Source organism: Psammomys obesus, unplaced genomic scaffold (genome assembly GCF_907164565.1).
Source record: "Psammomys obesus unplaced genomic scaffold, mPsaObe1.curated_primary_1811, whole genome shotgun sequence".
NCBI lineage: Eukaryota > Metazoa > Chordata > Mammalia > Rodentia > Muridae > Psammomys > Psammomys obesus.
In genome coordinates, this window is record NW_026596166.1 from 2,698,160 (window position 1) to 2,715,998 (window position 17,839).

The 17,839-nt window shown below is 36.7% G+C and overlaps 1 protein-coding gene across 9 annotated transcripts in view; it reads right to left on the minus strand.

Moving 5' to 3' along the window:
* Positions 1-17,839, minus strand: part of Gphn (gephyrin) — a 437,068-nt gene that overhangs the window by 245,170 nt on the left and 174,059 nt on the right. For 2 of the 9 annotated variants that reach the window (XM_055595381.1, XM_055595380.1), the window contains exon 5: positions 10,471-10,509. The exons of the other annotated variants lie outside the window; for them this stretch is intronic. In XM_055595381.1, the coding sequence (XP_055451356.1) occupies positions 10,471-10,509 (39 nt within the window). The remainder of the gene's footprint in view (positions 1-10,470; positions 10,510-17,839) is intronic. 9 annotated transcript variants of the gene reach the window in all.

The following is a 17,839-nucleotide window of genomic DNA, read 5'->3' on the forward strand; positions in this document are numbered from 1 at the left end:
TATGTACATATATATGTATGTAGGTATACCTGCCTATATGAGCCTGTATGGAAGCCAGAGGTCAAGTTTAGATATCTTCTATCACTGTTTACTCTAATTCTGAGACAAGGTCTCTTACTGAACTTCAGGCATTCTCCTTAGCCTGGGCTGGCTAGCCAACAACCCACTGTAATCAACATGTTCCTGACCCCTCATCACTCAGGTTATACTAAAACAGCATTTATCACTTTTTTGCAGGTGTTGGTGATTTGAACTTAGGTCCTTTACCCACTAAACTATCTCATCAGCTCAGAAAGGATTCTTCTCTGAATCAGGGAGGCTTAGAGAAGTGAAATGATTACATGGAAACATTCTGACTTTGAATCTCTTCAAGAATTATAATTAGAAGAAAAAATTAAAAAATATAGTAGATGATATTAAAAATGCATGTTGTTGTTAAATTGTATTTTCTCTTGGTGATGCAAGGCACATAATTAAACATAGTAAAAGTAATATACAGCAAACATCAAACTAAATGGAAAGAAACTTAAATCAATCCCATGGAAACCAGGGACAAGGCAAGGCTGCCTACTCTCTCCTGATGTCTTCAACATAGTCCTTGAAGTCCTAGCTAGAGCAATAAGAAAGAAAAAGGAGATCTAGGGTATACAAACCGGGAAGGAAAAAGTCAAAAGTATCACTATTCACAGATGATATCATAGATACATAAGTGACCCCAACCAGAGAACTCCTTGAGCTGATAAACACCTTCAGCAAAGTGGCTGGAAACAAAATTAACTAAAAAAAATAAAAAAATAAAAAAAAAATCAGAAGCACTCCTGTATACAAAAGACAAGAGGCCTGAGAAAGAAAGTAGGAAAACAACACCTTTCACAATAGCCACAAATAACATAAAGTATCTTGATGTGACACTAACCTAGCAAGAGAAAGACCTGTGTGAAAAAAACTTTAAATCTCTGAAGAAAAAAACTGAAGAAGTCAGAAGACAGAAAGATCTCCCATGCTCACAGATTGGTATAATTAATATAGTGAAAATGGCCATCCTACCAAAAGCAATTTATAGATACAGTGTAATTCCCATCAAAATACCAACACAATTCAATTTTTTCCCAACACAATTTTTTACAGACCTTGAAAGAACAATTCTCAATTTCATATGGAAAAACAAAAAGCCAGAATAGCTAAAATCATCCTGTTCAAGAAAAGATCTTCTGGAGATAATCTACATCCCTGATATCAAGCTGAACTATCTCTGATATGAACTCATTGGCCAGCTTTTTGATCACCTCCCCTGGGGGCTGCAGTCTTGCCAGGGCAAAGAGGAAGATGATGCAGTCAGCTTCGATGAGGCCTGATAGACTAGGGTCAGATAGAGAGGAGGGAGGTACTCCCCTATCAGGGGACTAGGGAAAGGGCGCAGGGGGAGAAGAGGTAGGGTATGTGGGACTGGGAGAAGACAAGGGAGGGGGCTGCAGAGGGGATACATAGTGAATAAATTATAATAAACAAACAAACAAACAAATAAAATAAGACAAAACAAATGGAGTGGTACTGGCATAGAACAGACTAGTGGCTCAATGGAATCTAATTGAAGACCCAGAAATAAACGCACACATCTACAGATATTTGATTTTTGACAAAGAAGCCAAAACCATACAATGGAAAAAAGATAGCATCTTCAACAAATGGTGCTGCTTTAACTGGATGTCCACATGTAGAAAAAATGTACCCTGCACAAAAGTAAAGTCCAAGTAGATCAAAGTCCTCAACATAAAACCAGACATACTAAGTCTGTTAGAAGAAAAAGTGGGGAAGACCCTTGAGCTCATTGGCACAGGAAACAAATTCCTGAGCAGAACACCAACAGCTCAGGTTCTATGATCAACACTCAATAAATGGGACTTCATGAAACTGAAAAGCAAAGGACACTGTCAACAGAACAAAACAACAGCCTACAGACTGGGAAAAGATCTTCACAAATCCTACATCTGACAGAGAGCTAATATCAAGAATATATAAAGAACTTAAGAAGTTAAACACCAACAAACTAAGATATTCAATTAAAAATGAGGTACAGAGTTAAACAGAAAATTTTCAACAGAGGAATATCGAATGGCAGAGAAACACTTAAAGAAATGCTCAGTGTCCTTAGTCATCAGGGAAATACAAATCAAAATGAACCTGGTATTTCACCTTACACCCATCAGAATGGCTAAGATCAAAATCTCAAGGGATGAGCCATGCTAGAAAGGTCGTGGACAAAGGGGAACCCTCCTCCATTGCTGGTGGGAATGTAAACTTGTACAACTACTTTGGAAATAAATCTGCAGCTTTCTCAGAAAATTAGGAATAGTGCTACCTCAGGATCCAGCCATACCACTCCTGGGCATATCCAAAATATGCTCAACCATACAACAAGGACATTTGCTCAAATAAGTTCATAGCAGCTTTATTCATAATAGCCAGAATCTGGAAACAACCCAGATGTCCCTCAACTGAGGAGTGGATACAGAATTTGTGGCACATTTATACATTGGAATACTACTAAGCAACTAAAAACAAGGAAATCATGAAATTTGCAGGCATATGGTAGGAACTAGAAAAGATCATCCCGAGTGAGGTAACCCAAAAGCAGAAAGACACACATGGTATATATTCACTTATAAGTGGTCATTAAGCATATAATATAGGCTAAACATATTAAAATCAATAGTTCCAAAGAAGCCCCCAGGGAAGAGGCTGAAACCTCACTCAGAAGGGCAAGCAGGATAGACATAGGAAGTAGAAGAAGATGGGAACAGGATGGGAGCCTTCCATGGGAGGCCTCTGAAAGCCTCTACCCATCAGGGTATTGAAGCAGATGCTGAGACTCATAGCCAAACTTTGGGCAGAGTACAGGGAATCTTATGGAAGAAGTGGGAGATAGAAAGACCTGGAGGGTTCCTGTCCTGTTCCCGGTCTTCTCCTGCTTTCAATGTCTATCATGTTTCTCCTTCTGAATGAGGATTAAGCATCTTCCCTAGGTTCCTCCTTGTTGTTTAGCTTCTTTAGGAGAATAGATTTAGTATGTTTATCCTATATTATATGGCTAATATCCACTTATGAGTGAGTATATACCATGTGTGCCTTTTTGCTTCTAGGTTATCTCACTGAAGATGATGTTTTCTAGTTCTCATCATTTGCCTTCAAATTTCATAATTTTCTTGTAGACATTGGAAGCAGGATAAGACAGGGAACAGGACAGGAGCCTATCACAGAAGGCCTCTAAAAGACTCTACTGATTGAGGTATCCAAGCAGAGGCTGAGACTCATAGTCAAACTTTGGGCAGAGTGCACGGAATTTTATGAAAGAAGGGGGAGATAGAAAGACCTGGAGGGGACAGGAGCTACAAAAGGAGACCAATAGAGCCAAAACCAAACCAAACCAAAACAAAAAAAAAACCACCTGAGCCCTGGGAGCCCTGCAGAGACTGATACCCCAACCAAGGGCACTGCTGGAGAGGACATAAAACCTAGGCTCAGATGTAGCCCATAGACTCAGTATCCAAGTGGAGTTCCGAGTAAGGGGAACAGGGGCTTTCTCTGCCATGAACTCAGCAACAGCCTTTCTGATCATCTCCCCCATGGAGTTGCAGCATGCCAGGCCACAGAAGAAGACAATGCAACCAGTCCTGATGAGACCTGATAGGCTAGGGTCAGAAAGAAGGGGAGGAGGACCTCCACTATCAGTGGACTAGGGAAGGGGCATTGAGGAAGAAGAGGAAGTGAGGATAGGATTGGGAGGAAACAAGGGAGGGTGCCACAGCCAGGATACAAATTGAATAAATTGTAATAAATGATAATAATACTAATAATAAATAAGAAAAAACAAACAAACAAACAAACAAACAAACAAAAAAGAAAGACCTGGAGGGGACAGTAGCTCCACAAGGAGAACAACAGAACCAAAATATCTGGGTTCAGGGAGTCCTACAGAGACTGATTAATCAACAAAGGACCATGCATGGAAAAGACAGAGACCCCATACTAAGATGTAGCCCATGGGCAGTTTAGTCTCTATGTGGGTTCCCTAGTAAAGGCAACAGGGGCTGTCTCTGATATGGACTCAGTATTTGGCTCTTTGATCATCTCTCCCTGGGGAGGTAGCCTTACTAGGACACAGAGAAAGAGGATCCAGACAGTCCTCATGAGACATGATAGGCTAGGGTCAGATAATAAGGGATAAGGACCTCCCTTATCAGTAAACTAGGGTAGTGACAAGGGAAGTGGAAATAGGAAGGGATGGTGGAACCAGGAGGAGATAAGGGAGGGGCCTACAGCTGGGATACAAAGTTAATAAATTATAATAAATAATAATACAAAAGAAAAAATTAAAAAATTGTAATCTCTCCTGGAAGTCAATCTGTTTTCTGTGTTGTTTAATGAGGAAACTCAGTTGATAAAGGATAAACAAATTAACCCCAACAATGGTTGAATATAACTGAGATACAGATTCATATATTCAAAGTGTTTTTTATCCTTTATCTTACTATTATTTTAAACATTTCAGTTCTAAACTTTTGAAGACAAAGATTAACTCTAACTTAATTTCCTTAAGTCTTGGCACTGTGTTATAGAATTAGATTTAGCTTCAACAGAATCAATATACATATGAATTGATGGAGACTGAGGCAGGGTGTGCAGGGTTAGCACCTGTCTGTATCAGGTGGGGTCCTAGTGCTGAAAGGCTCAGTGGGAAACAAGCCCTCTGGTTTTTGTTTTGTTTTGGTTCTTTACTCGATTAAATCAATTTACATCTTGGTCATCACCCCTTCCTTCCTCTCCTCCGAGTTCCACCAACACTCCCTCTCTCCTATTCTTCATCATAGAGGAGCAGCCCTACCAAGACACAGGAGCTCATCTATTTGCATGAGGACTGAGTTCCTCTTTTTCCCCAGTGGCATTGTAGGGAAGTCGCATCAAAGAGAAGAGATAAAAAAGCAGGCAACAGAGTCTATGTCAGAGATATCCCCCTCCCATAACTAATGGTCAACATGAAGCCTGAGATGCCCAGCAGATTTAAGTTCTTGCAGTCTGTGCTTTGTAGTATGTCTATCCTGTACTATATGACTGATATTTGCTTATAAGTGAGTATATACCATGTGTGTCTTTCTGGGTCTGTGTTATGTCACTCAAGATGGTCTTTTCTAGTTCCATTCATTTGCCTGATTTTTCATGATTTGTTTTAAATTTCTGAGTAGCATTCTATTGTGTAATGTATCACAGTTCTTTATCCATTCTTTGGTTGAGGGACATCTTGGTTGTTTCCAGTTTCTGGCTATTACGAATAAATATTAATATGAACATGACCGAGGAAATGTCCTTGTATGGTGGAACATCTTTTGGGTTTATGCCAAGGAGTAGTATAGCTGGGTCTTGAGGTAACACTATACCTAATTTTCTAAGTAAGTGCCAGATTGATTTCCAAAGTAGTTGTACACATTTGTACTCCCAATAGCAATGGAGGAGTGTTCCTCTTTCTCCACATCCTCACCAGTATGTGTTGTCACTTGCATTTTTGATCTTAGCCATTCTGACAAGTATAAGATGCACTCTCAGAGTCATTTTGATTTGCATTTCCCTGATGACTAAGGACACTGAGCATTTCTTTAAGTGTTTCTCCACAATTTGAGATTACTCTGCTGAGAATTCTGTTTACTTCTGTATCCCATGTTTTAATTAATTATTTGACTTGCTGGTGTTTAATTTCTGAGACCATACCTGACCTCAACCTATACTACAAAGCAATAGTAATAAAAACTGCATGGTAGTGGCACAGAAACAGGCTGGTTGATCAATGGAATCAAATCGAGGACACAGAAATACACCTGCACACCTATGCACACTTGACAAAGGAATGAAAACCATACAATGGAAAAGACAGCATCTTCAGCAAACGGTGCTGGTCTACATCTAAAACATGCAAATAGATCCCTATTTATTACTCTGAACAAAACTCAGGTCCAAATTGATCAAAGATCTCAACATAAAACCAGATACACTAAATCTGCTAGAGGAGAAAGTGGGTAGAAGGCTTGAACTCATTGGCACACGAGACAACTTCCTGAATAGAACACCAACAACTCCGGCTTTAAGATCTACAATTAATAAGTGGGAAACTGAAAAGCTTCTGTAAAACAGACGACACTATCAATAGAATGAAATGGCAGTCTACAGACTGGGAAAGGATCTTCACCAATCCTACACCTGGCAAAGGGTGTATATCCAGAATATGTAAAGCACAGATTACTCTTAAGGGTAGGCTACATGCCCAGCAAAACAACAAACTCAACAGGGTCAGGGATTCCTTGTCTCATAATGTCACATTAGGGCTTTAAATTTTTTTCTTTTTCTCTGCCCCCTCTCCTAAAGATCCTTTGCATATACATTATGGCTTCCATTTTAGTGTTTTAATGGAGTTTTGAGTATACGAATGAGAGGGTTTCTGCAATTATATGTGTTTCCTGTGTCTTTTCTTGGACTCTTTTTGTATTGCCTTATTCCAAAGTGTTAGTTTTGTTCCATTTATTTGATTTTAGTACTATTCCTTAAAATATGTTTGTTTACTAATGAGACAGAAAGAGAGTAAATCTAGATGGAAGAGGAGGTAGGGAAAACCTGTAGAGCAGAGGAAGGGAAAAGAGTAACCAGAATACATTATGTGTGAAAAAAAAATTGTTTTCAATAAAAGAGAGAAAAAAAGAATTACATTAAGCTCATACTGTCATACACAAAGTGTTGAATTCCATAGCTCTAGAATCTGTTTTAGGAAAGTCTTTGTAATTACATTTGGTGTCCAGGATAGAAGACCACTAAATTAAAATTCAAATTTCCCTAAAATTCAGACTCTAAATATAACTGTTTCCTCATCTTAGTCATCTTTTTGAAACCTTGCTTTTCAAATACCTCTCTTCTATTTCCATTATATAGCATTCTATTGCAAAAAAACAAAACAAAACAAAACAAGAACACCAGAAATTCCAACCTTCTTTAGAATAATTTTTGCTATATTTAAAGCATTCAAGACCCATGTAACTTCATTCTTTCATTGACAGAGAATCTTCTAAATCTTTTGGTTTTTCAGGACAGGGTTTCTCTGTGTAGCCCTGGCTGTCCTGGAACTCATGTTATAGACTAGGCTGGCCTCGAATCACAGAGATCCAGCATCCTCTGCATCTCAAGTGCTGCTATTAAAGGCATGTGCCACCATGAATAAATCTCCTCAATATGAGAACTTTCATGGTTGGTCCAAATTTTTATTATATCTTCTTTTAATAATACAGTATTGTGGACTTGTTATGCCATTTCCCTAAACTCTTTGCTATTAACTTTTTACCCCCCTACATATACTACTATTGATACATCAAAAGGAACTGGGGAAAAAAAGCACAACACTTGTATACCAATATTCACAGTATATTGTTGCTAATAGCCAGAAGGCAGAAAGATCCTGAGTGTTTACACAACAGCAGAACTGATAAACTGTGGCATATACATATAATGGGAAGAGGAATGGACTTTTGACATATGCTACAACTAGACTGCTTAAGAACATTATGTTAAGTGAAACGAGACAGGAGACAAAAAACATGTGTTTCCATTTAGGTAAAGTACCTAGAATAGGTAAACTGATAAACAGAAAATAAAGCTTGCCAGGGGCTAGGGATGGAATATTGGGAATTTTGTTTAAATACATAATTCATAATTCTGGATGATTCTGAAAGGAAAGAAAACCAATGGTGATGATTATATTAATACCACTGAAAAAAAATACTAACACCAAAGATGTTTACACTTCTGTGGTAAATTTTAAGTAATACATACAAGAAAGAACCAAACTGAAGCCACTTTGAAGAAAACTTCCATTTTCAATAGGGGTCAAATAAAATTTAAGTTCCCAAGACCTACGTGGGTAACTGACATCTTGCTTGGCAGAGAGAGACAAGTAAATGGGTAACTGACATCCTGGTTGGCAAGTGGAAACATGAATGCTAGCTTAGTCACCACAGTTGAATAGCCCAACCAATGGAAACAGGGTAACAAAGACAGGTAAACAAAGACATGTTCCTAAGGAAGTTTCCTATTCCTAAATCCTGACTGGTGGGATGACTTGGCACAGATGTTTGTGGTTCTGAAGCTTAAAAACTCTGTGACATTCTAACTCAGGGTCACAGTTCTGTGGCCCTGACTGATTAGTAGCAGCCTGAGTATAATAAAATTTTGTCATCTGCTTCAATACTTACTAATACGAACATTCAAAGAATCAGCTCCCGAGTCTGTGCTGTTGTCCCCCTCTGGTCAGTTTTTGCTACCTAATTCTAATAAAAATCTTGCTTTGCTGAACTCTTATGATTGCTTGGGTTGTTTTGGATTTTTGGGATCCTAATATACATTTTTTCCCTTCCTCTTTTCTGAGACAGGGTCTCATTGTGTATTTCTCTCTTGGCCTGGCATGGAACTCACATATACCTACCTGCCTGTGTTCCCCAAAAGCCTGGCATATATTTACATAAAATCAGAAAGCTAGGAAATTATTTTTGACATTTCTTAAAGTTTTCACACTTATTTTTTTTATTAAGACAGAAATCCTAAGAATATTCTGTTTATACTTTTTTCCAGTCTTAAAAGTTAACACTTTCTTTTCAAGATTTTCTCTATCTCATTTGCTTTTGATAAAATAAAACTGAACAGGGATACTTGTCGTTTTCATATTTTAAGCATAATGATGTGGCAAATGTAAAGGACATTTAAAATTTACACATAAACGTGCATGCACTAGTAAATATCCCATTTTACATCTCTTCTTAGATTTGCAAACTCTACAAAATTCTCTGCTTCTCATGTTTTGTTTTCATGTCAGCGTAAGACTCCACACTTCATATTACAAAATATTTTTAGATGTCAAGCACTCTGTAAACAATGTAAAAATGTAAATTTCAAAACTCTCTCCACATACAAGAAGATAATTTATAAAGGAGGGAAGAATGAATACATCAAAAGGCTCTCTAAATCACTGATACTGTGAACGTTATGGGGAGGCTAAGAAATTATAGTCTCCAAGGGGAAAAAATTGGAGCAGAACTGAAAGCTACTCTAATCTGAACTACTAAGAAATACAAAATAATTTAATATTTTTAACATTTAAAAATCTAGTCTTATTTAAAAAGATAAAATTAAGTAAATTGTCTTGATGAAACCTTTGAGATTAGGTAAAATAAACTAAGAAATAAATTTAGAACATGAGAAATTATTGAAAGATCCCACACATAAGAAAACAATGTGTATAACATATGATGTTGAAAGGTAACTGAGGCAAGGATGCTGCATGGCTGTAAAATATCCTTAACAAAAGAGGAATGATGATTTATATTACAAAACAAAAATAACAGGTGGTAACTGAGTTTCCAGTCAGTTCAGGAGTAAACTGAACTGGCTGTTAAATAACAAAGCATTTTCCTGTTTTTAAGACATGTTTGGACAATACAGAGGTAAAATTTTCCTTGGAAGCAACATCTGATCAGGGTTAAAGACAACAGGGAACAATGCTAGTGGTTTATTAGATGCAGAGAAATGTAAGAGGCAGTATGAACAAACCAGCATGTCACACATTCACTGGAGATGAATGCCGTGTCTCAAATAAAATAATGCTGCAGCCAATGGAAGCAAATAGGAAGATGAGGCAAGTTAGGCAACCAGTCCAACTGGACTGCAGTCCAACTAGCAGTCCAACCAGTGGCACAAGGCATTTGGAGTAGAAGTACTAAATAACTGTACCTACTTACACTATTACAAGCATACTGGACAGGGTAAAATCAGGCAGGCAGATGATGGAGAACTTAATAGGCCACAGTTTAGAGGAACAGTAGGGAAGCAGATAAACAATGCTGGGCAGTCTAAACGCCAAAACAGCAGATGGATATGGAGGTACCAGGCCATTTGCTGATGGGAAAAGCACCAATGAGTGAAGAACACAAATTGCTCAGCAGATGAAATTAGGCAAAAAGTGGAGAAAATCCAAAGGCAATCAAGCAGGAAGACAGGACAGTAAATAAGCAATGGCAGATCATCAGAAGCAGCTGAGTAAGGTAATGACAAGCTATCAGCAGGGTAACAAAACACCATTCAGGAAAAGATGAGACTGAGGAGTGAAAACAGTCCCTGAATTGTGTGTCTTCCATCTAAGAAATAATTCATAAACTGCATATGAAAATCCACAAGAGAATAGCACACAAATGGAAACAGCAGATGAATCTGAACTCTATTGCCCAGGGATACAGAATGACCCTAGAACATAGATACATAACAATCCACAAGGAAATTAAATAGATGGGAAAAATGGGTCCAAGCATTTTTTTATGATGGTAAAATAAACCAAAACACTAAAAAGTATTAATCTGGAAATGATTGGCTGGGATTGAAGTCTTCGCTTACCCCTTTCTGGAGCCCACAAAATGGGAATGTTGGGAATTTCTGCAGCAGAAAAACAGAAGAGAAAAGGGATTTCTGATTCCCAGTTTGAGGAAAGCAGGTCAAATTTAGGGCTCTATGAACTGGTTCAGGGAAAGAAGAACCAGCCTGAACCTTCTCTTCCTCAGAATCAAAGCACTTCTGAGGTCTGAGAAAGGTTTAGGAAGCCCTCACCCCATCACTCCCACAACCTCCCCTTTCACACTTACCTCCAGTGCAAACAGTTTCCAGCAAGGAGGTACTTGGGAAAAACTCACATCAAGGCAAAATTTGAGGATGGCCAACTAATGGTATTTTCTGTGCAGGCCAAGATTCTGAGTCAGTGGAGTTCTTTCCATTCTTTATGAGTGCACAGAGGGTATAATTTCTAGAAACTACCTACCTCTTTTAAAGTGGATCAAGAAAAACACACCAGGGGCAGCAAACACACTAATCCTAGCTAACATCTTGATGATCTTATCAGTTGTCACAGATTTTAATTTATAACCAATGACTCAAAAATTCTAGACATTTGCTTTGAGCTCCACGACAGTTCATGCCTTTTTTTGTGAGTGAAGTAAAAGCCCAAATTTAATTCCCTAGATCTACTTTCCTTTAATGTTGTTCTTCATTTCACTAAATGGCAATTCATTTCTGAAACCATTGAAGCCATATCCTGACTCTTTTACTTGGCTTCTCTCACTCTTTGATTCCATCTGTTACTTCCAATATATATCAACTGGCTAGGCATATTGCCAGTGCCTTTAACTCTATTTAGCACTTGAGAGGCTAAGGCAGGAAAATCATGCATTTATGGACAGCCAGGGCTATACAGTGACATCTTGTCTCAAAACTAATTCCTCCTCCTTTCTCCTTTTGTCTCCTCTCCTCTCCAATCGTCTGATTTCCTTTCTTTCCTCTCTTTTTGATTTAAGCCACTCTTAATTTTTCATCTATGCTATTTTAATTGCCTCCCAAGTGGTTTGCTACTAAAATATAAACCAGTCACTCTACACCTCTATTTTATTACACTAAAAGGGACATAATAATTTTACGTGACTCATTCCTCTTTACTCCTTTAGGTCATTGCTTAAATGTCATTTTCCTTAATTGATAGACTTATTTTAATTACAATGATTTTTCCTATCTAGACTATCAATCATCCTTCTTGGGTTTATTTTTATCCACAGAACGTATCTCTAATATCATATACTACTTATTTTCTTTTTCGTTTTTTTTTTAAAGATTTATTTATTTGTTATTTATACAGCATTCTGTCTGCATTTGTACCTGCAGGCCAGGACACCAGATCTCATTATAGATGGTTATGAACCACCATGTGGTTACTGGGAATTGAACTCATGACCTTTGGAAGAACAGCCAGTGCTCTTAACCTCTGAGCCATCTCTCCAGCCCCTACTAATTTTATTAACTTTGTGTTTCTTAACTTTTATGAGTCTCTATAAGAACTTTTAATAAATTTTGCATTAAATTTTTGTATTTTTATAATAGTTTAAGAGATTTTAACAAACTTAATTAATTTCTTTATGCTGTATGTGTATGGGCACACATGTACACATACACACACCTGAGCCACAGGTGAGAACAGCTCTCTCCTTCCACCACATGAGTTTAAACAAAAGTTCTGAGGCTTGTGGGAATGTGTCTTTTCCCTCTGAGCTACCTTACTGGCCCATCACAGAAGACTGCTGCTCTGTCTATTCCTTCATCCTCAACACCTTGAACAGCACATGAATATATAATATATACTTAAGTCAAGGAAGTGCACATTTCTTGGAAGGATTCTTTCTCTTAATCTCAAAGTTTCAAAGTATTCTGAAAGCTCACACACATTTTGAGCTTGTAGATTAGCACATAAGGATACTAATATCAAATAGGATAGGAACATTCTAACATAACATGTTAGTAAATTGCATCCCAATAAGCAAGACCCTGTGTATTGGGCGTTTTCTCAGATTACTGGCAATGTGAGAACCAACTTTACATTTCAAAATAAACCAAAAGAAGAGTAAATATTATGTATGGAAATAAAACTTTAGTGTTTGCATTAATTTTATAAAACACTGCCATCTTCAATCACTCTTTTGATTATCTATTCTCAAATTGTTTATTTATTCCTTGTGCCATCTTGGATATATTTAACACCCCCTTTCTGACCCAAGTTTTACTTTCAGCAGTCTCAGTAAAGCTAGCTTAGTGGTCACAAATTTCTTAAAATTGTTGTTATTATGTAAAATATTTATTTCTCCTTTGATTATGATGATAAACCTTTCTCAGCATAATAGTTTGGGCTGACATCTGTGTTCTTTCAGAATTTGTCTGCCTTTATGTGTGACTTGACCTTACTGTGTTGCAGCTTTCAATATCCTTTCTTTGTTTTATATATTTATTATTTTGATTATTATGTGACCTGGGATTTTCTTTTCTGGTCTGGTCTACTTGGTGTTCAGTATGCCACTGTATGTGGATAAATATCTCCTTAGATTAGAGAAATTTTAATTTCTAATACCTGCTTTATGCTACAGGAATGCTCGAACTGTGTAATTATGATAGAAACTATAGGTGATTTTCCATCTGTATTAAAAATAAGTTCGATAGTGGCTATCCTAACTTATTTTATATTTATAAGGCAACAACATTTATAAGGATAGCAACATAATTTGAGTAAAGTTACAACAAATTGTTAATTATATCAGTGATGCACCTCTGAGGGAAGGTGAGTTTATACTAGGATTTGGTTTAAATATTATATAAAAAAGTCTCTCTTCTAAATATTATTTATTTCTGACAATGATATTCATCTTAACAAAGAGGTCCACCTTAAGAATGCACAGTATCAGTAAGCCTTAAAAATGGCAACTGGCCATAAATGAAGAAAAAGTAAATAGGCCCTATAAACAGTTTCAAATTTAAGTGTTATATGATTATCCAAACTTCTAACTATACTATTTAAGAATGTGTATGATGTAATCTCTTTTAAACCTCATGAGTATAGTCATTATTAAATGACCCATTATAAAAGGGCTACCTATGAACCGGAGTCCTGAATAATAGCAATAGATATATTACAGTAAGAATGACACATTTTAATAATATTAAAATTAACAAATGTTTTTGTGTGATTTACGATTTTTGGAACCTATTTCACCTTGGTTCAAACACTTAAAATTCAAGTCAGATTATTCTATAGTCTACTCTTTGTAAAACTCATATGGAATCACATCTTAATAAATAGTGATCTATCTTTTTCCTCCATAAAGACTTATCCTGAGGGTTATTATATACAAGAATATTATGTTACTTCCTGCAAACTGATGTAAATATAAGAGCTAGACAACAAATTTATCTCAACGACACCAATCACTACAATGTCTTCAGTCTTTGAAGATAATTTATTTTTCAAGTATTCTTTCTAAAATCATTAACTGCTTCTTTTGCTTTTCCATTTGGTCACTCTTTCCCAGTGAAGTTAAACAGATAACAGTAAATTCTAAAAATTTACTGCTTTCTTCTAAGCATCTTTTGAAGAAACCCATATTCCTTTCAACAATTCTTACCTGCATGCCATTAATAACATGACACTGAAAATCCCACCATATTAGACATTTCCTTTTTGATTTTTATAAAGATTTATGTTTAGTTATGTGTACACATGTGTGTTTGTGCCCACAGAGGCCAGAGGTATCTGATACGCCTGGAGTGGAGGTACAAGCAGTTGTGAGCGGGCAAATATAGAAGGAACTGAACATTGCATCCTTCGCAGGAACAGTGCATGATCTTCACCCTGGAGCCATTTCTCCAGCTCTTTCCTTCATATTTAATAGTAGCTATTATTTTTGACATGTTCTATTATGAGGAATTAACACTGACACAATTATTAGAATCATCCAAAATAATTCTCCTGAATCCACTTTATTAATTCCTATCGGGTCTCTAACATGTAATAACATAAAGTCACAAATATGCTGGTACATTAAAAATGTGACACAATCAGAGTTCATGGTAATATTTATGTATGTATCCACTAATTGAAACACTAATAAACTTTGTGTAAAAGCAATATTATATTTCACAGATATAAAATACAAAGATTAATTTACGTTATTGATTTCAGTCTATAAAAAGAAAAATCTTTTTACAACTATGTCTCTAGCTAAATCTGAAGGTTAGTGTTAACATCAATAAATGTTTATTGTTTTGTTTTCAGTTATCTTAATGTGTATGTTGTAAGACCAAATCTTCTGTTATTCTAGCCTCTGTTCATTTAAAACAATAGATGTGCAAGTAATAGCTGGAAAGTAATTTTACCCATTTCTATACTCTAATAAATTAAAGACAAAACAAGCATTTAGTACGTTCACTGTTGTTCCCTTTTCCTCTTTTACAACTAGACTGTGTGTACTTTAGTTCCTAATATCCTTAGCTTTCCTTTTTTCTCCACAGGGAAATCTTTTCAATATGTAATCAACCAATATCCACTTACATTTTAGTCTAAAGCTCTGCTGACAATGCAGATCATATTAAAAAGGAAGTAGGTATAGCTGTACATGACTGCAATCTCAGATACTTGTGAAGCTGAAGCAGGAAGACTGATTTAGCTCACAAATCCTAAACTAGCATGGACAACACAGAGAGGCAAGTACCACTTTGAGAGCTAGTTGTGGTTTGAATATAGTTTGTTAAGAGTTCACAAGTTAGAGGCTTTTCACTAGTGGGATGATACTGGTAATGATATGAAACTTTTCAAAAGTGGAACCTAATGGGGGCCCTTAGACTCTGGGTGTAGCTGCCCTCAAAGGGATTTTAAAAGCTCTTGTATGTCCTTTTGCTTTCTCCTAAGGTCGTACTATTCTGTAAGCTTAAATTGCTTCCTGTCTGATAATAAGAACTTGTAATCTCATTTAAATTCCTGCCATGACTCTATTCATTATTCAACTATCTAGAGGCCAAACCAGTAAGGCTACTTGAAGCCTATGCTTTAAGCTTTCTATACTATGAGCTAATGTAGCCCAAGTCTAGGTGTTCTTTTTTATATTAACAAAAAAGTGGATGAAAATGGCTTATGTACATTAACTTACATAATAAAAGTATTCTATGAGTTAAACGCTCAGTTCATCGTGAACATAAGAAAAATGAGTACAAAATGTATATTTTGCATAAGTTGTATAAAGTCACATACTAGTAAAAAGTGGCTCTAGGATACGAGCCTAGAAACAAAACAGAAGTCTGTTCTGTTCACATTGCTTGTTAAATAGCTACATAGACAGCATCACAATTCTAGTAATAACTCAGTTAGAAAGCAAGCATTCCATAATGTCTGACCTATCTTCCCTCTGGGGCATTATGAAAACTTAGAACACATTCTCACACAGAATAGGTATGCCATTAAAATATATATATTTAGAGAAACTGGAGAGATGGCTCAGAGGTTAAGAGCAGTGGCTGTTCTTCCGTTAAAGGTTCATGAGTTCATTTCCCAGCAACCACATGGTGGCTCATAACCATCTAGATTTGATGCCCTCATCTGGGCAGAATACTGTATAAATAATATTTAGAGAAAACCCAAGACATGATTTTATTTGTGGATTGCTTCTATATTAAATGTTTGGGAGTACCTGATTCAAAATTCCGATGTATGATGCATTTTGTATTTTTGTTTTAAATTAAATGTATCATTTTTTTGCTAATTTTATATCAGCATATTTTGATCATATTCATCTCCAACTTGTCCCCTTAACTCTCCCCATTTCCATCCCACCTCTTCTCGGCTCTCTCAACTTTATGTCTCTTTGTTAAATTCAATAGCCTAGCAAATCCAATTCGTGCTGTCTATATACTTCCGTGTTTCCCATTCAGTAGAGCATCATGGCCAACCCAACAAGGTCCACACCCTTAAAGAAACATTAGTTCCCCTTTACCAGAAGCCATCAACTATCTATATTTCTCCTCAGTTAAGGGTGGGAACTCATTAACTGCTCCCTACCCCAGGCCATAACATTAGTAGGCTTTCTACCCCTCTGTCTCTCCTGCCCGCCCACCTTCCTGTGTTAGAGCTCTGCCTAGGCCTTCATCCTGAGCAAGAGTTTTACTTCTGCGTTGTGATGATACCCGTGTACCCTGCCCTTTAAAAGTAAGGACATAAAAATCTGCCTCTAAAATGAACACTCAGTCTTGTTTGTTGATACATACATGAGAAATATGAATTTAGAAAGGGTGCATTTGTGTGTGTTGATGGGTGGTATTTGTGTGTACATGTGTGCATGGAGTTCAATAACTGGTGTCCGACCCTTCCACCTCTCCACCTTATTTTAATTAATTAATTAACTGGTCCAAGTTGGTAATTGGGGAGTGTTTTGGAATGTCTCTTTAGAACTACAGAGCTGAGCTGGTCATCACTGGCGGTTGCGTACAATACACATGCCATCACACTTTAAAGTCTAACATAGAAACAGCTTTTTCTGATAGCTTTCTGTGTAGTGCTAGAGGATCTGCTGATTTGCTTCAACCATTGCTTCAAGCTAGTCATTGTCAATTCTGATAACCAGTTACTATGGTTCTCATGTCCAAGGGTTCTTTTCTTTTCGAAAACTTGAATTACTACTAAATTGTGCGTTGATCATCTACAGAGCCAAATGTGTTGTTCAGGTTGTACATTTTGTCTCACTGAATTAATTTATTATGTCAGTGCAAAAGTAATTGCTGTTTTACATTGTTGAAATTTGTGGTTTCATAGTATAAAGTATTCTTAATAAATGGGCTTTCTATACATTGTTAATTTATTAATTACACTTATCTACTTACCATGCAAGTGTGCAAGCATGTTTATCAAGCCACAAATATGTATATCAACTCAGAACAGTCATTCTTTCACATGTGGGTCTTATGTGGGTCCTGACTCTTATGTGGGTCCTGGAAATAAATTCAACTTGATTATCAGTGAGTGTCTATACTTGTTGAGTCATCATAGGCTGTGTTCTTTAAATTTTTAATGCAATTCACCCTTTACATTCTTTTATTTTCCTAATGTCTTATTAATTTCTGGTCATTTTATATTTCATTCATAAAATGTAAAAGATATTAGACAGAAAACTCAATTTCTTTATTCAAATTCAAAATTTATATTTTTACAAATTATTCACTGGCTGTAGACCTCTCGTCTCCTTCTAGTTCCACCACTCTTCCTCCCTGTTCTCCCCCTACATCCCTCCCCTAGTCCACTGACCCTAGTCAATCAAGTCTTATCAGGGCTAGCTGCACCGTCTTCCTCTGTGGTCTGGCAAGGTTGCACCCCCCAGGGAGAGGTGATCAAAGAGCTGGCCACTAAGTTCATGTC